Source organism: Podarcis gaigeae (assembly GCF_964106915.1).
Source record: "Podarcis gaigeae genome assembly, chromosome: 15".
NCBI classification, from domain to species: Eukaryota; Metazoa; Chordata; class Lepidosauria; order Squamata; family Lacertidae; genus Podarcis; species Podarcis gaigeae.
The window spans coordinates 10,649,867-10,675,782 of NC_139692.1; the positions used below are offsets into that span (position 1 = coordinate 10,649,867).

General features: G+C 47.4%; 1 protein-coding gene and 1 long non-coding RNA gene across 15 annotated transcripts in view; one reads left to right on the forward strand and one right to left on the reverse strand.

Moving 5' to 3' along the window:
- Window positions 1-10,016: 10,016 nt before the first annotated feature.
- Window positions 10,017-25,916, forward strand: part of CAMK2B (calcium/calmodulin dependent protein kinase II beta) — a 203,663-nt gene continuing 187,763 nt past the window's right edge. For all 14 annotated transcript variants that reach the window (XM_083713534.1, XM_083713545.1, XM_083713544.1 and 11 more), the window contains exon 1: window positions 10,017-10,574. In XM_083713534.1, coding sequence (XP_083569660.1) covers window positions 10,510-10,574 — 65 coding nt within the window. In that variant the 5' untranslated portion in view covers window positions 10,017-10,509. The remainder of the gene's footprint in view (window positions 10,575-25,916) is intronic.
- Window positions 18,424-25,916, reverse strand: part of LOC310832254 — an 8,278-nt gene continuing 785 nt past the window's right edge. The window contains exons 2-3 of the long non-coding RNA XR_014558205.1: window positions 22,994-23,162; window positions 18,424-19,545 (exon numbers count right to left, since the gene is read on the reverse strand). This is a non-coding gene — a long non-coding RNA (uncharacterized lncRNA). The remainder of the gene's footprint in view (window positions 19,546-22,993; window positions 23,163-25,916) is intronic.

Genomic DNA, 25,916 nt, shown 5'->3' on the forward strand with positions numbered 1-25,916 from the left:
GCCGCTTCTGGCAAACCAGACCAGTGCACGGAAACGCCGTTTACCTTCCCGCCAGAGCGGTACCTATTTATCTACTTGCACTTTGACATGCTTTCGAACTGCTAGGTGGGCAGGATCTATGAAGGTGAGTTGTGGCAAATATCCAAGCAGCTGATGTGCTATGAAGAACTTGGCGAAGGCAAATTCTCCCAATGGCAAAGCAATGATCAGGTTATAATGGTAAATTAAGCTTCAGTTTGCTGGGTTGGCAACTAATTGTTTAACAGCGGTCACTGGTGTACCTGAACAACCAAAGGGGTTGTGCTCACTGCCCTCTGATCAGCAACAAAGACTGTGATCAAAGGTCCCCACCCTTGCGGCCTTCTGCTGCTCATTCCCATTTTGCCTCAGTGATATATCCCCAGAGGCAGCTGATGATAAAGGAGGAGGTCCTTGCAATTGTGAAGGTGTATCCCACACTTCTTCTCATTTAGGACCATTAGAAGCAGGAAGAACGCTTGCTGAAACACTTCAGATTCCAACAAGTGTTCAGGGAATTCACTCTCTCCTCCCAAACCTGGAAATGGAGCCATTGCCATTTTTCTGGTGGCTCTGGTGTGAAGCTTGTGGTGGTTTGATTAAGTCTCAAGGCTGCAAGTTGCTATCCCTACTTCCTTCAAAGTGCTTTATTATCTTATCACAGTGCATTGTCCTTGATCACCTTAGAAGGTAGCTACAGTAAGCTAATTTATATGCCATTAAACTGCAAAGTCCTTTTCAAGGCTTATGTCCTTCCTGCAGGTGGCAGGAAGTCACCTGCTTAATAAACAATTGCTAGTTGTCTTCCCTACCCCCACATTTTAATGTCGGAGCTCTTTAAAACAATTAAACCCATTGCCAATTATTTTAGATAGATATTAAGCATTTTGGGACGCAGGTGGCGCTGTGGGTTAAAGCCTCAGCGCCTAGGACTTGCCGATCGAAAGGTCGGCGGTTCGAATCCCTGCGGCGGGGTGTGCTCCCGCTGCTCGGTCCCAGCGCCTGCCAACCTAGCAGTTCGAAAGCACCTCCGGGTGCAAGTAGATAACTAGGGACCGCTTACCAGCGGGAAGGTAAACGGCGTTTCCGTGTGCGGCTCTGGCTTGCCAGAGCAGCGATGTCACGCTAGCCACGTGACCCGGAAGTGTCTCCGGACAGCGCTGGCCCCTGGCCTCTTAAGTGAGATGGGCGCACAATCCCAGAGTCTGTCAAGACTGGCCCGTACGGGCAGGGGTACCTTTACCTTTACCTTTAAGCATTTTGGGGGATGCTGCTTTTGAGATACCTAGAATCTGTGTCTCCCTGGGATGGCAGAAGGAAGGGCGTTCAAGATCCAGCCATTAGCCAAAGGAGCCAAGAGCCACAAGCCACCGGCTGTAACTCATGCAAGAATACCAAAAAGGGAAAGGGGAATCTGACCCTCCAAATGGAATAAAAATGTTCGTGTAGACCTTTTCCTCTTCATTCTGGTCTTGAAAAATCTCCTCCCTTTCCCCTTCCATTCAATTCTTCCTGTGTTTATCTTTGATTTGTGGGCCTGTTGCAGGGGGCTATTTTATTATTAATAATGTGAGCAGAAGAGAATAATTGTCTGGAAAGCAAGCTAAAAATGTAGTAAATTTACGGTAATTTTTTTTGGTCAAGGTTGTGATAGATTTCTTGATCGCATTAGCCGTGGCCCATCAACACAAAAGCAACAAAGCAAATCAGTTACCCCCCACTTCTATTACACAACGGATTGGCACTATCAAAACAGCAACAAAATGGAGCAGCAAATGTGCCGGTAAATAAAGACTTTGGAACATTATTCCAGCATCACTTTTCAGGGTGTTTCTAATCTATGTGAATAGCATTCCTACTATTGCAACTAACTGGATATTAATGGCAGATATGTAGATGGATGTATTACAGTCTAGTTGGCTTTATTGCTGTGATTCTCCACCAAGCCTTGGCCAAAGTGCTGAGAATTCTGTTAATGATCCCTAGCTTTGTACAATGCTCCGACTAGGGCAAAATGTGTATTATTAGAGTTTGGAAACGACACTTTTTGTAGCTCTTTAAACAAGAGGAGTCTCCAGTATGAGGGCAGCCTTGGCTATGAGGAGCAGGCAGATAAGGAGTCCCAGGTGATTTAAGGCCTAGCTTATATAACCAATCATATTAGTTTTGACCCCTGATTTGCCCATGTCTAAGGGGAGGTTGGAATGAGTCAGAAAGAGAAGCTGCAGCTGTTGGCAAGAAAAGGGGTTCTGCATTCCGCTTTCCAACCTGGGTGAAGTGATCGTGCCAAATAGTAACAAGTATTTTGGTTTTTTGCTTCTTCATTTATTCTAAAACTCTGTATCCTGGTTCTCACCATCTAGGCCCTGAAGCGGCTATTGCTAAAGAGATGGCTGTTAACAATTGTACAGGAAAGCGGAGGACCTTAGGCTTGGGGAGCCAACGCAGCTCACCAGGCTTCTCAATATGGTCCCTGGAACACTTCTCCAGGCTTTGGGTCCCTGCTCTATGCCCTCCCCAGGTGCAGTGGCATAGCGTGGGGGGTGCAGGGGGGCCCGGGTGCAACATCTGGGGGTTAGGGTTAGGGGGCGCAAATCCACGGGTTAGGGGGTGCAAATTACTTGCCTTGCCCCGGGTGCTGACAACCCACGCTACGCCACTGCCCAGGTGGTTTGGCTTGGCTGGAATGTATCCCTGCTTGCATGTGTGTGCAGCGAGAGGGGGTTTGAAACCTCTGGCTTCTGATTGAGTGAAATGTCTGTAGCCTCCTGTACAGAGGGAGGAGTCAATTCCATTGCTCCCCCCACTTTTGTATTTTGTTTCTGCCCACTTTTGCCTGTAACCCCATGCACCACTGACATGCAGATCCTAAAAGGCCTCAGGCGGAAAAAGACTCCCACTCCACCTCGTTCTACAGTAAAGTGTAGTCAACTGTCCATTCTGTTTGCCAGAAGAAACAGAAGGCCCTCCATGCATTAAACCAGGGGCAAGTAGTGATTATAAAGACGCAGAGAGCTGCAATAGCTCTGTTGGTAGAGCATGAGACTCTTAATCTCAGGTTTGTGTGTTTGAGCCCCACTTTAGCCAAAAGATTCCTGCATTACAGGGGGTTGGACTAGATCACCCTTGTCGTCTCTTTCAACTCTCCAATTCTCTGATTCTGTACCAAGAAGAAGGAATGCGGGTGGCGCTGTGGTCTAAACCACTGAGCCTCTTGGGCTTGCTGATCAGAAGGTTGGCAGTTCAAAGCCGCACAACGGGGTGAGCTCCTGTTGCTCTGTCCCAGCTCCTGACTACCTAGCAGTTGGAAAGCGCACCAGTGCAAGTAGATACAAAGGTACCGCTGTAGCAGGAAGGTAAATGGTGTTTCCGTGTGCTCTGGTTTCCGTCAGTGTGTTCTGTTGCACCAGAAGCGGTTTAGTCATGCTGGCCACATGACCTGGAAAGCTGTCTGTGGACAAACGCCGGCTCCCTCGGCCTGAAAGCGAGAAGAGTGCCGCAACCCCATAGTCCCCTTTGACTGGACCTTTTTACCTTTTAAAAAGAAGAAAGAGGTGCTATCTTAAGGCAGTGATAGGGAACAGCCCTCCAGATAGTGTTGGACTAGAGAATGTTGGCTGCCTCTGGTGAGAGTTGAATGGTAACTGGCTATCTGTCTCTGTTTTAAGAAATCAGAACTTCTAAAACTCAGGAGCATGAATGTGCCCTTCCCCACTGTTTTCCCCCTCGATAGCAATACTTCATCAAATACTTTTTTTGCAGCACCAGTGTTCAAAAGCTTGAGAACAATAATCTAAAAACACCAAACTACAATAGACTCCTAATACACCAAATACTAAAAATCAAGCTATTCACAATTTCACTTCACACAAAGCCTACAGGCTATGGGAGGGGCTTCAACTCAGCAGAAGAACACCTGTTTTGTCTGCAAAATGTCAATTCCGGACATAGAATTGTAGGGTTGGAAGGGACTCCAAGAGTCATCGAATCTGACCCCCTGAAATATTAGCAAACCTATCAAAAGGAACATCAGTAACTGGGCTGGAAGGCCGCCTCTCTGTCCAAAAACCCAGAGCCTCAAAGAATAGGTATACTGAGACAGATGACCCAATAAACCGCTTGCTTCTTTCTAGGGAGCTCCATAATGTTGGTGCCACCTGCAAAGGTCCTGTGCTCAGCTCCCCATTGACCTAGCTTCCTGGAAGGGCAGATTCTGAAACAAAGCTTGCTCTCTGTGGAGAGGGAGCAAGATATGGAAGAAGGTGCTCCTTTAGGTCACTGGACAAGGTTTGTGCTGGAAACAAACAAAAAAAGCAATTCTTTTTGAGTTGATGCCACAGAAGTGTACATCTGCTGAGCGAAGGCAAGAAAAGCAGGACGGAGTGTGCCTTCTGAGACCCAAGCAGCCGTGGTCTTGCAAAAGAACGACATTTGAACAAGACTCTCCTCTTTATTTGTGAGGTGGGATAAGGAAGCAAAGTCCCCTTGACCGACTTGAGTGAGGATGAAATGTTTGCACAGATTTCTCCCCTCTGTCTTGGGAAGGATTTGGGGGACAGGATGATTTCTTGGGTCAAAGCTGTGCTGCTGCTGCAGCCTTCCTCTGGTAATACCCAGCTGCACTTTTACCTCCCAGAAACCAAGCGATGATGATCGTTCGTTTCTGGTTAGTTAGAACAAAAATATCTGCCAGCAACAAGCAGCCCCCACAAACGCCCACGGTGCCCATGGCAACAGCAGCACCAGGCAGCCATGGGCAGGGATGCTGCGGAGGGGGGGGGCGGGCTGCGTTTGCTCCGGCATGGAAGGTGCCATCGTTTCCTGTTCAGAGAGATTCTGGGTTTCTGTGGGCTCCATTTTTCACCACTTGCCTTGTGCTGCTCAGCCAGGGTTCAAGATGATGGGCTCAAGAAGAGACTGATGTTCTTCTGACAGCTTGACTGGACGCAGTGACATTAAAACTCACAATTGAATGGCCTCCTTGCCTCTCAGACAGTGTCACCTTTGAGCACCGAACAAGGGGCTCCATCAGCAAGAATCAGACCCCAGGACCTTTTGCCTTTCTGCCTCATTGCACAATTTCTTTCCTAGCTTCCTCACTGTAACTGGCACTGGGAAAATACATGTCTAACAACAACAACAACATTTTTTCCAAACCTTTAATACATATTTAATTACCACCATTCTTTCTAAAACCTATGAACTTTCCCTCCATTCCCCCCCATGGTTTCCCAATTTCCCCTTATCATTCGTAACACTCCTCTTCAATCTAAATTGTTTTTCACCACTGTTCATAGTTCGAATCCTACTTATTTGGCTCTTATGTCTTAAAGTATCCTACAAAATTGTTCCATTGCTCCCTTAACACTGACTCCTCCTGGTCTCTGATTTTTGTTGTCAGACTTACCAACTGCACGTATTCTGTCAGTTAGTTCTGCCACTCTTCCTTAGTTTGTATTTCTTTGTCTTCTCCTTTTGTGCATGTATTACTGTTGCCACTGTTTTCGTGTATAGAAATAGATTGAGCAACTTCTTGGGAATATCCATTATTCCTAAAAGCAAAGCCTCTGTTCTTGTTTTTGTTAATGTCAGCTTAAACATATTCAGTTCATCATAGATCACCTCCCAGAATCCTTTGGCCTTTTTGCATTTCCACCACATGTGGAAAATTGTACCTTCCATCTGTGGACACTTCCAACATGCATTCAAACCATTTTTATACATCCTGGCAAATTTACTTGAGGGGAAATTATCTAAAGATGATCTACAGATAGTATCTGATAAAATACATGTCATATCCTTCCATCAGCAGCATTATAACCAAAGACGCCAATGGTTTTCTGGGCAGCTTGCAATATCTATCTATATCTATCTATCTATCTATCTATCTATCTATCTATCTCTATCTATCTATCTATCTATCTATCTATCTATCTCTATCTATCTATCTATCTATCTATCTATCTATCTATCTATCTATCTATCTATATCTATCATCTCTATCTATATCTATCTATCTATCTATCTATCTATCTATCTATCTATCTCTATCTATCTATCTATCTATCTATCTATCTATCTATCTATCTATCTATCAGCTATCTATCTATCTATCTATCTATCTATCTCTATCTATCTATCTATCTATCTATCAATCATCTATCATCTATCTATCTATCATCTATCTACAACTGCCTTTCATCTGAAGATCTCAGGACGGTTCACAAGATAATAATTGGCTTGCTTTGGGTAAACCTACCAAAATTAATGGGCCTAAGCTTGTCATGGGCCTACTCTGAGACCACACCTGCTCTACACATTTAAAGCAGTATCATACCCACTGAAAACAGTCACGGCTTCTCCCAAAGAGTCCTGGGAACTGTAGTTTGCTAAGGTGCTGAGAGTTGTTAGGAGACCCTCTATTTCCCTCACAGAGCTATAGTCCTCAGAGTGATATAACAAGTGGTTTAACCATCAACCCCTCTTCACAGGGAACTCTGGGAACTGTAGCTCCTATCAACTCTCAGCTCCCTTTTCAAACTACAGTTCCCAATATTCTTTTTTTGGGGGGAGCCATAGCTATTAATTAAGGTGGTGTAATTAAGTAGATGTGGCCTGAGTATGACCAACGCTGGAAACAATGCAATGTTCCTGGCATCGCAAAGAAACCTACCTTGGCTTGTTTAAAGTGTGTGAATCAACTTGGTTGCATTAATTGTCCAGAACTGCTGGATCTGTAGGCACTATTGGGCAGCTCACCTGTGCAGTGTAAACACAGAGAATCATAGGGCTGGAAGGGACCCAAAGGTCATCTAGTCCAACCCCTTACAATGCAGGAATCACAGCTAAAGCATCCATGAAAGATGCCCATGGAAAGATGTTCTCCTCCACTCAGACTGTTCCTCCATCTAGTCTGGTAGCTTTCACGCCACTTGCTCCCTGACCCTTTTAACTGAAGATGCCAGTATTGAACCTGGGACCTTCTGCTGTATATTGATCCCAAACAAACTTAAATGCATTTGAGTATCCAAAAATTAGCTTGCAATGTAGCTGTGTGTGCTGCTCTGGAGCTAGAGAGACCCCCAGTCACCTACCCTGTTAATGAAGCCCTGACAAAAGAACCAGAGTTTATTTTTTCCTTCTTTCTGAAGGTCAGCTTAAATGTGCATCTTGGCATATAGATCAACATGTATATCTTATGAAGATTTGTGTCATGGATCTTCTGGGTCTTTTAAATACCTAGCAATCCCACCGCTTTCAGAAATTCAAGGAATGGCACCGGGTTCTGCGATGCATTAGCTGAGAAAGGTAACAGTGTCACTAAAAGCAAACAGCCCCAGAATTGTGCTCCGGCGTGCAAATGTGGCCTGTAAACCGAAGCATGGCCACAGATCTCTGCCTTTCATGGCACCAGCATTTTTATTAACTATTCAAGTCATCCTCCCTGTTTTCCAGCAAAGATCTAGGGAACCCTTGGGTTCCGTGAACAGCCCCAAGGGCTGCGGTTTTGTACACCTCCAACCTCAGGCACTTTGCTCCTCTCTCCAGTGTTCGCCAGGCACTGCCATTCCAAAAGTGGGAGTAAAGGTAAAGGGACCCCTGACCACTAATATGCAGGCTAGTCCAGTTGCATCCTGGAACCTTAAATCCTTCAAAGATGGATGTTCAGAACCAGTCTATATCAAAGTAACTATTAAATAAATTGCTAAGCACCAGTTCTTATTTGTGTGGGGGGTTTTGTTTGGGGGGGGGAAGACACAAAGGGAGGGGGATTCTGCAGAATATCAACATGTTTCGGGATTTAATAATAAAGGATTGATTGAAAAACCACTGCTCTGTATGAATTAAACCCAGTCCCAGCTCTGCAGTTCAAACCCTAAATGCATTTTTCATCTAGCAAATACTGCACAGACCTTCCTCTTATAATGGCAACAGAATGAGAGTGGGTTTCCCCCCCTACCACTGCCACCACCCACATGCTTCTCGTAGCATCTCGACGTAGTAAAAAAAAATAAAAATCATAGGTCAAGGAGGCTACCTATTGTGTAAAAGCTGTTGGGTGATGGATTTGAATGCTGGATGTGACCTCGAGGGTCATCTAGCCCAACCCACTGCAATGCAGGAATCTCCGTCCCCCATCCAATTTGAAACCACACCAGGCGCTGCTTAGCATTGCAAATAACTAGCAATTTTATTGCTGCACCACTAGGAGGATAAGTACTGTAAATGACAAACTATAATATGCATGTCTGCATACATTACTGTGGTCAATGTTCCCCAACCTTTTCAGAACAAGGGCCCAGCTTTAGCAAAAAGATGCATCTGGGCACCCACTTTTTAAATTTTGCACCATATATTTTGTACAGTGGTTGCCGTTGCGACCCACCTTTGGACAGGTTACAACCCACCAGCAGGCCCCGACCCACCAGCTGAAGACCAGTGTTTTAGGTGATGTGACATCTCTGGCTATTATTCTACGACGTTACTTGTAAGAATGTAAGAAAGCCCTGTGCTAGATCCGGCCAGCGGCCTAACTGGTCCATGATCCTGTTTCCATAGCAGCAACTGGAACTGCAGCGCCAGGAAGAGCAAATCCAGCCATCATCCCTGTAATGATGGCAGTAAAGCCATAGGCGGATTCCCATCTATAAAGGAGTGGTTATTACAGTCTCCAATGCACCACCAGTGGGCAGTGGCAGAGGCTCTAACTTGCGGGCAGGAAATGGTCTTTGGATCTGTGGAGCCTCCATCTGAAGGGTGTTTAAGAGAACATGACTGTCAGGGGTGCACAACCTCTAGATCTCCAGGTGTCCATTGATATTAATCTGTATCCCACCTTTTATCCAAGGAGCACAAGGTGGCAAACACACTGCTCCCTCTCTCCATTTTATCCTCACAAAACAACCCTGTGAGGTAGGTCAGGTGCACAGATGGTAAGTAGCCCAAGATCACCCAGTAGGCCTTCATGGCAGAATGGGGATTTGAACCCTGGTCTCCAAGGCTATAGTCTAATATTCTAACCACTACACCATGCTGGCTGTTGGGCTACAACTCCCATCGCTTTTGAGCATTGGCTAAGCTGCCTGGGGTTTATGGGAGTCCAACCATCCCTGGAGTGCTGAAGGCTTCCTATCTGTGATGTTATATTCGCAGTGGGACTCCAATGGACGCGCACAGAGGGTTGTCTCCGAATTGGACCTGGGAAAGATGAGAACGGAGCAAAAACATGGTCCGTGGTGCCCTAACTGAAAACCTGGGCTGTGACTGCAAAGTGCAAACCTCAGCGCACTTACTGGGGAGTAAGTCCCACTGAGCACAGTGAGCCTTAAAAGGTAAAGGGACCCCTGACCGTTAGGTCCAGTCGTGGATGTCTCTGGGGTTGCGGCGCTCATCTCGCTTTACTGACCGAGGGAGTCGCTGTACAGCTTCCGGGTCATGTGGCCAGCATGACTAAGCCGCTTCTGGCAAACCAGAACAGCACACGGAAACGCCGTTTACCTTCCCGCCAGAGCGGTACCTAATTATCTACTTGCACTTTGAGGTGCTTTCGAACTGCTAGGTTGGCAGGAGCAGGGACCGAGCAACGGGAGCTCACCCCGTCACAGGGATTCGAACCGCCGACCTTCTGATCGGCAAGTCCTAGGCTCTGTGGTTTAACCCACAGCGAGTAAAGAAGTTTAGGATCACGCCGTAAAAGTGGAAGTAGGTATCCCTGTTGGGACCGAAGATGATGAATTGCGCTTCTCTCACTCACACGCACGCACCCTCCAAGTTATCTTCCCAACAGCCCTGCGAAGTAGGCTGCCAACCAGAGAAGTGGGTGGGCACGTAACTGCAGAGGACAGGGGAGTGGTTCTGATTGGGCTGCACAGGAGCGAGGCTGGTAGAACTCGGGGCGGGCGGCGCACGTGGGGAACGGCCCCTTCGTTGCGCGCGGCAGTTCCCCGAGGCAGGTGCGGGCGGACCGGGGTTGGGGAGAAAGAGGGAACCCGCGAGGTCCGAGCGAGCCGCTTCCTCGAGCTGCGGGCGATCCCGACTCCTCCCCCCACCTGCGCCGCCCCGTCGAGGCTGAGCAGCGCGCTCCGCTTGGGCGGCGCCGGGGAAAGGGGCTGCAGCGACGCCCCCCTCCTCCGCCCGGGGGCGGCTGGTGCGCGGTAGGGTGAATCGCCCTCCCCCGAGGCTGCCGCTTGCCGGCGGCCCTCCCCTGGCAGCTCTCCCGGGCTCTGCCCAGTGCCGGGTTCGCTGTTCGCCGAGGAGCTTCGCTCGCGTTGCAGGAGCCGCCTTCTGCCGCACGCAGCGGGCTGGGCGTCTCTCTCTCTCTCTCGCTCACCCCCGATCTGAAGCGGCGTCGCCCCCCCTCCTTCCTTCCTCCTCCTCCTCCCCGCCTGCCAGCCAAGCTCGCGCCCCCGCCCCTCCTCCCCCCGCTGCCAGCCGGAGCCGAAGCCGGAGCGGAGCCCGGGCGGCTCATTGCGGAGCGGAGCTGCAGCCGCGATGGCCACGACCGTGACCTGCACCCGCTTCACCGACGAGTATCAGCTGTACGAGGAAATTGGCAAGTAAGGAGCCGGCGCCGCGCCTCGCACGGGCACGGGATGGGCGGGAGAGGAGACGCGCAGGGGCGATCCCCCCCACCCCCCCTAAAGCAAAGATGGATCCCCCCTTTACTCCCCTTTCGCCGCTTCGGGGTTTGCGTCGGGGCCTGGACGGCTAACCGGCTGCCTGCCCCACGGCTTGCAGTCTGGGAGGCCCGGCCGGGGGCTGGCTAGGGAGAGGCGGGCCTGGTGGCGCGGGAGGCGAGCAGCGGGGCGGCGGCAGCCCCTTCCCCAGCGTGGCTCGTGGGGGGTGGGGGATCTGGCGAGAGAGGGGGGTCCTGGAGAGAGAGTGAGGGGCTCGCCCGCGCTGCGCAGCCATGACGCACGCTGCGGAGCCCCACCAGGCAACAATCTGATGAGTGGGGGCGGGCGATCCCTCTCCAACCCGCGATCCTTTTTGGGGGTGGGGGTGGGAGCGCCTTTCTGTCGGTCCCGACGCCGCCCTGCCGCTTCCCTCCGTCGAAGATTGATTTCCCGGCGGCGCCGAGGAAGGAGAGGGGTGGCTGCGGAGGGTTGCGCCTTCACTGCAGTGGCGGCGGTGCTGCTGCTGCTGCTGCTGGGCTCTCCAGCCGGGAGAACCGCTTGCTCGCCGGGCTCCCGCGGGCGCGCAGCAAAAGCACGTGGCGGCCGGGCGGGTAGCCCCCGGGGGAGAAAGGGAAGGGATCGCTACGGCGATCGGATGTTCTTTGGCAGCGGCTCGGGCAGTTGGCTGTGCGGGGTGGGGAGGGGGAAACACGCGGGGGGCTCCCCCTCGCCGGGAGGTGCGCTCTCTCCGCCCGCGCGCTTACGAGTGCGTGGGCTGCGGAGTGGGGACGCGGCGTGGGGAGGGGGGGAGTGGGAGCTGGCTGGCTGGCGAGCTGGTCGCCTGGCTCCACGCTGGGGAGCGGGGGTGGCTGGCAGCGCGTCTGCCTGGCGAGGAAAAACCGAGGGGAGGGTGGAGAGGAAGAAGCGGGGTTGCTCTTTGCTGGGGGGGGGGGGCACCTGAAAGGCGAGGGGGAGGAAATGGCGATTGGAGGAGCGGAGAAGAAATAATGCGTGGATCGGGGTGGGGGTGGGTGGGAGTAGTAGTTGCCTCTTGCTCAGATCCGGTCAGGGCCTTGGAGCGGGTGTATTGCGTAAGAGTGGGGAGGGGTGGGGAGCCCACTCGCCCATTGGTGCAGTCTTCCCTTCCTCCTTTTAAAGGAGAGGTGCCGCCGGCGTAAATCAGCCCGCTCTACTCTCCTTGCGTGGGATCGCTCACTAGTGGGGGGACTCTGCACATGCTCGGGGGCACTCAACAGTCTGCCTAGATGTCTCTTGGGAAGGGGTAGTCCTGGCGGAATGGGATAACGGGAAGCTTGGCGTTGAAACAGCCAGGGCTCGGCCACCCGGCTCCAGGGATGGTGGCATCTCTGCAGCGGGAAAAGCCAGCCTATTGCTGGGGTGTGAGACAAGTCAGTATTCCAGGCATCCTTTGCTAGGTGTTGGCAAGCTTTCTCCAGCAGCTTGGCTGCTGGCCAGGCCGGCTGAGCTTTGTGTGTGCGCTTGGCATTCTGCACAGTTTCGAAGCTTGGGTTTCCTCTTTGCCTGCTGCTCCTGAACAGGCTCCATGCCCTATAATAAGATGTTGCAAGGAGTGAGCCTTGCAGAGAGTGTCCGGCCACGAACAGCTCCAGACATGATAAAAGTGGGAACTGGGAAGAAGATAGAGCCCTTCAAAATAGCGCTTCTGGACGAAACCAAAGGCTTCCTGTTGTCTACAGTGGCCTGTCAGATGTCTTTTTAGGGATCCACAAGCTGGATGTGAGGGCAATTACTTTTTTGCTGCTGTTCTTCCTAATCAACTGGTATTCAGAGCCATGTTGCATCTGAACTTGGAGGTAGCATATAGTCAGCTGAACTAGCAAGCTCAGTGTATTTGCCTAATCCCAGTTTAAAACCAGTGGCTATCTGCAATATTATCCACTATGTAAAGAAGTACTTCCTTTTGCCTGTCCTTAGGGGTGGTAGGGACTGTCAATTTCGGTTCTCACAGCTTCTCATTTCTCCAGCCTTTGGTTCATCACATGTCTGCTGCAGCAATTCATGAATTTTCTTTTTAAAAATCCTCTTGAATATTCTCCAGATTTTTTAGTGTAAATTTATCCTAATAAATGCATTTTTTAAAATACTGATATCCATCTTGTTGACTAACAACTCTTTCTAATATGCATTTTTTGTATGCTATTTTCACTAGTATATTCATTCTTATGCACACTTTTACCTAATCTATGTGCATTTTTGTAAACATTTGTTGGATGGAGCATTGCAAAAGTTGGATAAGTGCAGATTTCGAGGGATGGCTATGTTTCAGTTCTCATATTATTTCAGAAAACGTGACTTTGATAATTTTGGCTTTAAATGTGAACTGAATCTTAAGTTCTCCGGCACCTGCCTCTCTTGAATCACCAGCCAATCAGCTTCATGGGATTACTCCCCTGGTCCTGGTATTCTGACCATCCCTCCTCCTTAGTCACTAAAGCATCCCGTGGAATGGACACTAATTGGTGAACATAGGCATGCAGCTCAGTAATATGTTGAGCAGCTCTTGGACTTGCCAATACTAATTTAGGATTGCCATCTTTTGAACTGACCTCTGTGACTGTGCCTAAAGAGTAATTTGGTCTTCAGGAATTAGAGGGTGAAGGTTTTTGTTTTTTTTTTAATGGTACCAGCAGATTAATCTGCTGTTAGAGGGTGCAGGAGCAGGTCAGGCTATTTTTTCCCTGCAATCCTAGATCAAAAGTACTGGGGGAAAACAGAAAAGGAAGCACCTGCATTTACTAAATGCTCTGTTCTTAAGGTGCTACTAGACCTGCGTTTCATGCCTGGGCTCAGACCTGGGACGCCTGAGTCAATAATTAAGGTGAGAGGGCTGTTAAGTGTGTTATGCCCATTGAGTAACAGTTGTCAGCCCCCCACAATCTTTGGAATCAGTGGGTCTGAGTTGAAGGCACCTGCAAACTCCCATGACTCAGAGCACACGTGTATTTGAGGAATTGTCATAGGTTAGCATGGGCTTGCATTCAGAAGGGCCCATATTTTATCCCTGGCATCTCCATCGAGGACTTGTCTGAAATCCTGGAGAGCCTCTGACAGTCAGTGTAGACAACACTGAAGAAGATAGGCCGATCCTCTGAAGTTACTGTAAGGCTGATTCCTCACTCTGTACTTAATGCATCTCATTTTGCAACGGTGAATTGAGAGGCTCTCAAATGTGGAAGGCCATATTCCCTAGGCCTGCCTTCCTGGCACACCTGGCTGCCAGCAGGTTGCTGTTCTTCCTAGAAACTGAGGGGGGATATTGTGTTTCTGGACACAGCCCAAATCTGCCTTTCTTTTAGCATCTTTGTGATGCAGCTCCTTCCTTCCTTCTTCCTCCCAGTTGATGTCTGCATTAATAAATCTTATTCTGGGCTCCCACAGCTATGAGTGAAGTGGGGACCAAAGGCGACACCTTTATAGAGGGCGGGATTCTCTTAGGGAAATCGAACGGACTTAGGTGGGTGGCTACACAATTTCAGTAGCATCAGCAGAAGTTTTAAGACTTAAGGGTACGTAATTAGGCCGCATCCTCTTAATTCAAGAATTGGATTCTGTTCAGGATCGAGAGACTAAGCCTGTATCTGTCCATTTTCTGAAATACTCTCCCATTCAACACTTGTACTCTGCTGCCAGCTCCAGAGAGACATCTTAGTCTGTTACAGGAAACCCATAAAGAGTTCTCTAGCATTTTAGGCTATTATATATATTACGGCATAAGCTCTGATGGACTGGAGCCTACTTCATAAGAAGCCTATTACCCACTTCCTCCTTGTTAAGAGCACTGCTGATTTTGTGGTTTTGGTCTTCCCCGTCTCCTATATCAGTCTCTTACTCTTCTTGATTATTTTGCCAAATTATATTTGATTCTTAGACTGTGGGTTGTTGTTGTTTTTGTCCGCAATAGTAGTGCTGTTAGCTATATCTGTTATTGAGTGTAGAATCCCAGGTGGATTTCTCCAGAACTCTGCGCTTTCATCAGAAAAAGAAAAAACCCTGTTTCCAAATCTGGAAGAACTTTAATGTGACGGGTGGAGGGAAAGGCCTGTGATTTGCATTAATCTCACAAGCTGTGTTATGGGATGACAGTATCAACTATATCCTGTGGTCTTCAGTGCTTGGAATTTCTCCCTCAGAGGAACAACCTTGCTGGCATCTGTCTTTCAGGAGTTTGCCATTTCACATTCAGAACCTTTTCACCTAGGATAATATTCACTGCTCTTTGCCTTTGGGAGCTAGATTAATTTCCTCTCTACTAACCACTGAAGAAAAGAGACTCCTGCAGTCCCAGAGCTATTTCATAAATAACTTGGCTCTTTGGTCTTCTCCAGGCTTCTGCGACCCCATCTTAACTATTTGCGGCATGTGTTTTGTGTTGTAGTTCGCTGGATGTGTGCAAGCACAAGGGAGGGAGAGAACTGAGGAGTAAGAAAATGAAAAAGCATCCCACAAGTTGGCCACACCAGAAGCATGGCGACAAAGAATTGGCTGCTGTCAGATACGGCCTAGATCAGGCTTCCTCAAACTGGGCCCTCCAGATGTTTTGAGACTACAATTCCCATCATCCCTGACCACTGGTCCTGCTAGCCAGGGATCATGGGAGTTGTAGGCCAGAAACATCTAGAGGGCCCAGTTTGAGGAAGCCTGGCCTAGATGGTGTCTTCCAGATGTTGCTGGAGGACTACAACAGCCAAAGGTCAGAGATTATGGGAGTTGTAGTCTGGCAACATCTGGAGGTTACCACTTGGGTTGCTTATGGCTCAGATCAAAATGTGCAATTACGTGCAGCTCTTTCCCCTTGCCAGTTGCCATTACTTTTTTGTCCTAACCCCAGAGCCAGCCCAGCCATTGATGAAGGAGGGCAAGGCCTCTGACTCAGGTGTTAGAAGCCCCCCAGGCAGCAGTCCTGCAGGTCAACCATCACCATCAGTGCTGATTTCAGGCAAGATCAGAGTCATATGGGGCAAGATCTCGCCCCAAATTGGCACAATCTTGCCTGAAATTGGCACCGCCTGGCAGGGCGCATGGTGGCGACAGAACAGGTGGTTTTGGCAGCAGCAGATGTGGTGGCAGGAGGAGCAGCAACAGGGCGGGACGGCTCTTCCTGTTTAGCCTCAGGCGGCAAAATGGATTGCGCCACCCCTGCCTAATCCCTCCCCTTAGGGTCACCAAGTCACAGTGCTGCGGTATTTATTTATTCTTGGGGTTTTCACACCAATTTCCCGCTGCAGGTGGCTTACAAAGTTTTTAAAAATGAATTGGACAAAATATCATACAAATCCAATACAATAAGACGGCAGCAGTGCCGATCAATACAGCAGGGAGACGCGAATGAGAAAGCACATCAAACGCTTGCCTCAACAGAAAAGTCTTTATTTGGTGACAAAATACGAGCAATGACAGGCCAAAGTTAATCTGTCTAGGAGGCGATTTCTATAGCTTGGATGCCACCATAGAGAAAGCCTTTTTTCTTGACCCAGAGCCAATGACAGGCACAGAAGCCAACTACTTCTGTCCCCATCCTCTCCCCAACTTTTGAGTTCTCCAGGGGGCAACACTGAGATTAGCTGGAGAGGTTGTAAGGCTGACCTAGAGCGGACTGAGGTTGGTGGGACACTCAAATGCAGTAGCCTCCACTGAGTAATATGGTGCGAGAGGACAGCTCCCTGCCCCAAGGAGCCTGCTGTTTAAATTCAAGAAAGGGAATGGACATAAGAAGAGCTGTGCTGGATCATTCCAAAGGCCCATCCAGTCCAGGATTCTGTTCCTACAGTAGCCAACCTTTGGAAAGCCTCCAACCAGGATCTGAATGCTGTAGCACCCTCCTGCTCAAGTTCCCTTTGAAGTCACTGGTTTTCAGAGGCATATTGCCTTGTACAGTGGTACCTCGCAAGACGAAATTAATTCGTTCCCCGAGTCTTTTCGTCTTGCGAAGTTTTTCGTCTTGCGAAGCACGGTCAGTCGCAACTGCACCTCTTCAAGCGGTTTTAAGAAAAAGGAAACAAACTTGCAATACGTTTTTGTCTTGCGATGCAAGCCCATAGGGAAATTCGTCTTGCGAAGCAACTCAAAAAATGAAAAACTCTTTCGTCTTGCGAGTTTTTCGTGTTCCGAGGCATTCGTCTTGTGAGGTCCCACTGTACTGAACTTAGTACAGCCATCATGCCTAGTAGCAATTGATATCTTAGTGGAGGCTGGAGTGAATGGGAGAGATTACAGTATTTCAGTTACATGTATGGGTGGTGCTGTGGTCTAAACCACAGAGCCTAGGGCTTGCCGATCAGAAGGTCAGCAGTTCGAATCCCCAGCTCCTGCCAACCTAGCAGTTTGAAAGCACGTCAAGTGCAGGTAGATAAATAGGTATTGCTCTGGTGGGAAGGTAAACGTCATTTCCATCTGCTGCTCTGGTTTGCCAGAAGCAGCTAGTCATGCTGGCCACATGACCTAGAAGCTGTCTGTGGACAAATGCCGGCTCCCTCGGCCAGTAAAGCGAGATGAGCACCACAACCCCAGAGTCGTCCGCGACTGGACATAATGATCAGGGGTCCCTTTACCATTACCTTTATAGTAATTCATGTATGGCCTCCAAACTCGCCTTCCTTTAGCTTCCTTTTAACCAGCTTCTGTGACACCTTTCTCCAGAGTATACAGCTCTTCCTAAGCATGCATGCTGTGTACTGTAATTTCTTCAGAGTCTCCTCTCTGGTTAAGCCCATTCTTGATTCAGCTCCCTGTCTCCGCTGGCCTTTGCCTTAAGCTCCCTGCTCCTCCTCCTTCCCTTCTTTCCGATGCCTCTTTTCTCAGTCTGTTTCGTTCTCTGCTCCTTCTTTCGGGCAGCTTGCCTCTCTTTTCGGGCAACTTGCCTTTTCAACGTCTTTCCTCAGCCTGCCCCCTCTGCTCAACTGTATGAAGTTTTGATTCCACCCGAACTGATAGCTTTCTCTGCCCTCACAGAAATTGGACTGCAACTGGTATCTCTCCTGTGCCACCACAGCAGTTTGGCCAACCATTAGGGAGGAACCTTGGTGTGGTCCACATACTTGTTGCCTATGACTTCTAAGTGTGATCTGCTTTCCTAATAACGTAAGAGCCTGCTGAATGAAGCCAATGGCTCACCTAGTCCAGCATCGTCTTCTCACAGTGGCCGACCAGATGCCCGTGGGAAGCCTGCAAGCGGGACATCAGCACAACAGTTCTCTGCCCACCTCTGATTTCCAGTATGCTTCTTCCGACAGCAGAGGTAGAATATAGCCATTTTGGCTAGTAGCTGTTGATAGCATTGGCCTCCATGCATATGTCCAGTCGTCTTCTAAAGCCATTGAAGTTGGTGCCCATCTCTGCCTCCTGTGGCAGTGAGTTCCATAGTTTATGAGTACTTTCTTTTCTCTGTCTTGAATCTTCCAACATTCAGCTTCATTGGACATCCACAAGTTTTAGTAGTTGTTAGAGAGGGGGGAAACTTTTCTCTATCCACATTCGGCATGCCTCGTATAGTTTTGTAAACTTCTATCACCTCTTACTTATTTTAGAGAAAAGTTGCAAATGCTGTAACATTTCCACGTAGGGAAATTGCTCTGCCCCTTCATCATTTGGGTCGCCTTTCTCTGAACCCTTTTCAGCTCTATGTTTGCTTAAAGGCTGTGATCTATAATAATAATAATTTATTATTTATACCCCGCCTATCTGGCTGGGTTTCCCCAGCCACTCTGGGCAGCTTCTAACAAAATATTAAAATACAATAGTCCTTTAAACATTAAAAGCTTCCCTGAACAGGGCTGCCTTCAGATGTCTTCTAAAAGTCTGGTAGTTGTTCTTCTCTTTGACATCTGGTGGGAGGGCGTTCCACAGGGCGGGTGCCACTGCTGAGAAGGCCCTCTACCTGGTTCCCTGTAACTTGGCTTCTCACAATGAGGGAACCGCCAGAAGGCCCTCGGCGCTAGACCTCAGTGTCCTGGCAGAACGATGGGGGTGGAGACGCTCCTTCAGGTATACTGAGCCGAGGCCTTCCTCCTCCAGCTGGCTGCCCCATTGCTGGCATGAGGTAATGGCAGTCCCCACCCCAGCAGTGGGAGAGCCACTTCTTCCCCTGGTCCAGTTCCACACACTTTGTCTGCTTCTGCCTGAAGGAAGGAAGGACGTATGAGGTGGGGAGAATTCTGGGATTCATCTCCATAGAAGCATTCCCAAGCAGAGCCAGATTGCCCAATGGGCAGAGCAGGCACCAGCCTATGGCCCCTGCAACAACAGATCACCATAAATATTCTTGGTTTTGCGTAATAAAATTGGATTATTATTATTATTATTGGTTGGTAAAATCAAAGACGTATGACAGCAAACCTGCACATTCAGAGGTTCTCCCTGGCAGCGCTGGGCTGCTGCTGGTGGGCCGGAGCCTTCAGCTTTTCTCCCAAACCATGGCCCACAACTTCCAGCACTGTTACAAGGCGCATTGAAAAATATTGGCTTTGCTTCCAATATAATACGTATAGAAATTATGTCCAGGCATTCACTTCAACACACAGTGTTTAAAAGCAGGAGGAGATGCGTGCATCAGCCCTGACCTTCCCCACTCAGCAATGGAAGGTTGGGATGCAGAACATGATGGAGGCAGAAGAACCTGATGGCTGATCCACTGTTGTGCACTATGCCTCTGTTTACCAGTTGTAGTCCTCAGGATCACACCAGGAGGAGCACCTCTGCATTTGGGTCCTGCTCGCTATCAGAAGACGATGCTGAACCTTTGGCCTGGTCTAGGAGACTGTTCTTATGTTTGGGGACTCGAGAACAAAATATCAGTTGGTTACTACTTTATCCTGAGCAGGGAGGGTGGGGTGGGGAGATTATCTAGAGTACCCTAGACATCCTTTACTCATGTCTGTTAAAAAAAAAAAAGCAACTTGAATATATCCCATGTTATGCAAGCTACCTCATGGCATATTTTAAGATATGTTACAGTACATCTCACTCCTCCATATATAAACACAATGATGGGATGCATTAAATTTGGCTGCTTTAAGAGCAATGTCTGGAATAACAAGTGATATAGGTTCCTAATATATGCTAAATCAGAAAGAATGCAGATTACGGAGGTGTGCTTTAGCGAAGTTTTCATGGGAAATATTAAATTCACAGTATAGTGCATTTAAAGCAGTAGCAGGGGCAGGTTACAAATCGGGGCATTCAGAAAACCTGGCCATTTTGTATGTTTTGATGTTACAAGGTGGGGTCCAGCCTGGGACATGCCTCCCTGATATGATTTGTGGCACCTCTCCCCCTGCCTTCATTCAGATCCCTTTTCCACATGGCCTTTGGCTTATCCTCGAGTCTAGTGGCTTGAATTGAGAGGTAGTGTGGTATAATGGAGAAAGCACTGGACTAGGAGAGGGGAGACCCGAGTTCTAATCCTGACTCCGTCATGGCGGCAGTCAGTCTGTTTTAAGACTTGCCTTACATGGTATTTTGTGGGAATAAAGCAGGGAGCTCCTTGGATAAAAGGCGGAGTATCATCATGATAAATAATAATCTTCCACCTGTGTAATTCTGTTAGATGCTATGCACATTGGTGCATTATTTATGTTGTTACAGGGAATATGGAGGAGCAGGGGGTTGTGAGAGCTGCAGGAATGTGGCGTTTCTGCAGGGAGTGGAGCAGCACAGCACAGGAGACTAAGGCGTTTTTGCAGAAGCAATATACAGAGGCTGATCAATGAACAGTTGGGATCTCCACAATACATATTTAACGCAGGTGGCGCTGTGGGTTAAACCATAGAGCCTAGGACTTGCCGATCAGAAGGTTGGCGGTTTGAATCCCCGCGACAGGGTGAGCTCCTGTTGCTTGGTCCCTGCTCCTGCCAACCTAGCAGTTTGAAAGCACCTCAAAGTGCAAGTAGATAAATAGGTACCGCTCCGGTGGGAAGGTAAACGGCGTTTCCGTGCGCTGCTCTGGTTCGCCAGAAGCGGCTTAGTCATGCTGGCCACATGACCTGGAAGCTGCACGTCGGTTCCCTCGGCCAATAAAGCGAGATGAGCGCCGCAACCCCAGAGTCGGCCATGACTGGACCTAATGGTCAGGGGTCCCTTTACCTTTTTACTTTCTGCAAAGAATCCTGAGAATTGTAGTTTTCCTCTCACAAAGCTATAGTTCCCTGCACCCTTAACAAATGACAGTTCCCAGGATTATATGGAGAAAGTCATGATCTTTAAATGTGTGGTGTGGACTTTGCCCAGGATTCAAAGAGTCTTTGGGTACAGGTTTTAAAGATGATGAGAGCAAGGAGATATTCAGAAATCTTATGTGTAGGGATACTTTAGCTGTGCTATTCCTTCCTCAAGGACACTTTTATGTCATCTACTTCGCTAAGTTCCAGGTGACAAGTCAAGATGTTTTAAATTCTCTTGGGTGTTTAAGCGGATGTTGTTTTTATTCTGTCTGTTGTTATATGGTTGTTTGACTGCTGTTTTGGTGCTTTTGTTGTTGTTATTGCTAGGGGCGTTTGTTGAAATGTCTAACTTCTTGTTTGAATTTCTGTTTATTATCAGAATTTATATTCTATGTTTCCATAAAATAGTCAAGTCTCCCCCCCCCAAAAAAAACCCCTGTACTGAATAATGCATAAAAATCCAAACCAAATCCAATTGTTTTGACCCAGTAAAACTAAATAGGGTAAAAGGGAGAAACAGCGTAAAACCAGATTATATTTGTCTACAACACTTTGCTGTGATAAAATAGCAGCAATGGGGCCAGACAGACCACCAATAGGGAGCTTGTTCCAATTTTTGGAAACTGGGTAGGGGGACACCTACGACAATTCTGCTAGTGCGGGAAATCAAAACAGGCAGGTCCAAATTTCTATTTCTGTTCTCCATAGGTTTTAATATGGAATCATAAATAGTAACCATGTATTGGGGTGTGGGTGTAGCTAAGTTAACTGTGGCCTCTTTAGGTTTTAATTTTTTTATTATTACTGGTTATATTTTTAAACGTGCTTTTATGGATCTGGATTTGTATGCTTTAAGTCACTTTGTGGAGGACGTCCTCAAAAAGCAGGTAATAAACCCACCAATAAATAAATTATATATATTTTTCTGCAGACTTAGTGGTTCTTGACATATTCTGGCTCTATAGCATTTATGGCTTTAGAAGTCAAAACTGACACCTTGAATTTATCCTGGAAGCAAATTGGCAAGCAGGGTAGCAGGTAGAAGCTGCTTGCTGGGTGAGCAGGGCTACTCTGCTAGCTTCCCAGCAGGTGGGTTGCTGTTGCTTACTGGAAGAGGTGTGGGTGCGGAAGGTGGCATGGTGCAAATGCACTGGCAGGAGTACTGGATTGGCTCCGCTGGTGCTTTTGCACCTTGCCGGCTGCCTTGCCCCATCCCCTTTCCCTCCCAGTGAGCAACACTGATCCACCTTCCAGCAAGCTAGTGACTCTGCTCTACCCGGCAAGCTGCTTTACCCGGCAAGCTGCTCTACCCTAGTGACTCTGCTCTACCCGGCAAGCTGCTTTTGGCAGCAGGTACAGAGCCTGTGTCTATAATCTCTGAGAACTCTTGGAGAACAAGTAAGGTGGACCAGAAGTGGGAAAATGTCCCGTTCTTCAAAAAGGGGAAACAAGGTCTTTAAGCAGAGGCTTGACAACCATATGTCAGGAGTGCTCTGATGGTGTTTCCTGCTTGGCAGGGGGTTGGACTCGATGGCCCTTGTGGTCTCTTCCAACTCTATGATTCTAAGAGGACATAGGCAGCTACCAACTGGTCACCTTATTACCAGGAAAGGTGCTTGAACACATCATTAAACAGTTTGTTTGTGAGCTCTTAGAAAAGGTTACTGCGATTACTAAAAACCTGCATGTGTTTCTCAGAAACAAGCCATGTCAGATTATTCTTTTATGTATATATATATAGAGAGAGAAAGAGTTATAAGCTTGGAAGATCAGAGGAATGCTGTGGGTATAATGTATCTTAATTTCAGTAAGGCTTTTGACAGAGTCGCCCATTACAGTGGTACCTTGGGTTACATATGCTTCAGGTTACATACACTTCAGGTTACAGACTCCGCTAACCCAGAAATAGTGCTTCAGGTTAAGAACTTTGCTTCAGGATGAGAACAGAAATCGTGCGGCGGCAGTGGGAGGTCCCATTAGCTAAAGTGGTGCTTCAGGTTAAGAACAGTTTCAGGTTAAGTATGGACCTCCGGAATGAATTCAGTACTTAACCTGAGGTACCACTGTATATTCTTGCAGAGAAGCTGGTACAATGTGGGTAGGCAATGTTACTGTTAGGTGGATTTATAGCTCGCTGACTAACTGAACCCAAAGAGTGCTCACCAGTGGTTCCTCATCATGGGAAAAGTGAAAAGGGACTTGCCACAGGGTTCCATCCTGGGCCTGCTGTTGTTCAAAATCTTTATAAATGACTTCATGTTGCTCTGTAGTCCCAATAATCTTGATAAGATTGTTGTATTTTTCACAATCAGTTCCCGGCACTCTTTATTATCTGCAGTGAAAATAATTTCAGCCAGCTCGCAGTGACACAGGCTAATTCCTGAAACAGCTCAGTTTCTGGGATATGAAAGTTTTCCCCTGTTCTAGGCTGTAATTCTAATACCACTTCCCTGGAAGAGAAGCTCCATTGAATTCAATGGGACTTCCTTCTGAGTAGATGTGGTTAGAATTGCAGTCTTAGCTACTAGTTTGTATACACTAGTTAGCTGTTATGAAAAGGGTAAAGCAGGTTTTTAGAAAATAAAATAAAAAATGTAGTACATGGTTCCATACCAAATGTATGGGCTTCAGGGGATTCAAAAGTGATGATGCATCTCTACTGCTGCAGCGAAAGATTTATTGATTGTTCAGAAATCAGTGATAGCACTGGGGGGGGGGGACTCGGGGGGGGGAGGGTGGCCATCTTCCCCCCCATCCCTTTTTCTGTTAGGTTGTGTATGCATGGAAAATTCTTCTAGGAATGGTAATGGATGTCTGTGCAAGATACAAGCACCATTCAAGCCAGTGGTCCAAATGCCAGGCATGAATGCACTGAAATGAATAATTTTGCTTAAAAACCTTATGATGGCCTCATGAAACTGGTACTATATATTTATTGGAATTAGCTCATTCAGTTCTGGCCCTAATACCTCATGGAAGATGTAAAAACCAGCGATTAGTTAAGGGAGGAATAGGAATGATTAAGAAGTCCAGAAAGAGACTGGAATAGCCTGCTAAGAGGAAGCAGGGCAAAAATAAAGAGACAGGAGAAAAATGGGGAAAGATGCTAGTTTCTATCTTAATACGTGAACAGATGGAAGCTGACGCTAAAGGAATCACACCTTTCATCCCCATTTTTAACAGTGAAAGTAATTAACCATTAAAGCCTTCTTTGAAGAATGCAATACATTCACAGTTTTTGAAACCTCATTGAGACAAAGTTTGCAGTATTAAGCACACTCCTTAGGAAGCAAGTTCCATTGAACTCCATAAGGCTGAATATTTGCTTTATTTTTACCTGCTGATTCAGTCTCTGGCATTTCCAGTTGAAAGGATCCCAGGTAGCAGCAGGTGATAAGAAAGACCCTTTGGATAAGCGACCGGAGAGCTGTTGCCATTTAGAGTAGACAGTACTGAGTTGGGTGGACCAATAGTCTGACCAGGTATAACACATTTTCTGTTCTATAAACAGGTTTTCTGGCTTCCATCTCCTTTCATACATGAATTACTCCACCTCTGACTGTGTTCACTGTTGCATCCAACCATAATAAAAAAAAACTTAAAATGTTCCTAACCTACCCCAGAATGGCTGGGGAAACCCAGCCAGATGGGCGGGGTATGTATAAGTTAAATTAAATTAAAAATTAAAAATTACAACCACCACCACCACCTTAGAGGTCAGTGACAGCAAAGCCACCCAAATAGAGGTGGAATTTATGTAGAAGGGAAGAGGGAGTACATTTTCCACGGCCACTTAAACTCAAATTAAAAAAAACACCTTTTGTCTTGGATTTAGGCAATGTGAATGCAATTGTGAATGCAGTTGAAATAGTTGTTATTGTTATTTATTTATTTGTAATAGATTTCAATCAGTGGTCTCATGTTTAATAAGGGATGCAAAATAGCGTTACTTGTTCACTACCTATTTGAAATACTTCAGAGTGGAAGGAAGGAGGTGTATCTTCTTGCGTAGGAAGAATTGCTCTTATGGTTTGAAAAAAATGCTTTTGCTTGCTGGTATAGAGGTCTAGATCCAGCCTTGGGGCAGCAGATTCCCAAGGGTGGACCACTGAGCAGCATTTCTTTCCCCCATTCATTTAGTACATTGTTGAATCTAATCCATAAAATGATGTGTGTGTGTGTGTGTGTTTAGGTGCCTCTGTAAGTGAGAGAAAGGGGGGGGGGTTATTAATTCTAATAAAAGAATGTAATCTTGTGGATGGGCACGTTACAGATTTTTCACTGGTTAGTTCTGTACTTGGACTCTGCAGTGTAAATTGCCAATGAGCTTCTGAAGGAACATCAAAGTAAGCTTCACTGAACTCAGCAGGATTTACTCCTGTGTAGACACGCAGAGGATTGCTCGTTCATGTTCTATAGGCTGCAGTCCTATTTCTGCTTATGTGGGAGTCAGTGATGCAGTTAGGTAATTTTAGTTTCTGGGCTTAACAGAGCCTCTCGCTTCTCTTAGATGGTAAGACTGACTCCAGATTTGGGTGAGCCTTTGGGCAACAGAATACAGGCAACTCCTCATTTACACGGGGATACTTTCTAAGGCACTATGTGTTTAAGTGATAGTGCGTATATTTGGAACACCATTGAAAAAACCTGAAAACACTGTCTAAATCTCTGGAAACCCTTAAAAAAACCCCAAATCCACAAAACTCCACCACAACCAATCTCTACAAACCTCCTTTCTCAAATTCTTAACTCTCTACAGCAAAGGCTTGTGGGATTGCTAGACACTGTTTCCATGCCATTTTTGCTATTTTTGAGCTTTATTAGGGCCACTTCCAGGTTTGTGCTGATGTGTGCGTGCAGTCACACCAGGGTTGCCACCTTTGTTCTGGCAAAATGCAGGCAGGGCAAATGGGGGGTGTGATCCCCCCCAAATCTGGTGCTGAAGTTACTTCAAAGCGATCCATTACAATCCATTGCAGCCTAACAGGACAGACCCTCTGGAATATGTCACACATACGTGCGCAAACATGCACATGCATGTGTAAATATGTCTCCGTTTGGCTTCCCAGAGTTTAAATACATGACC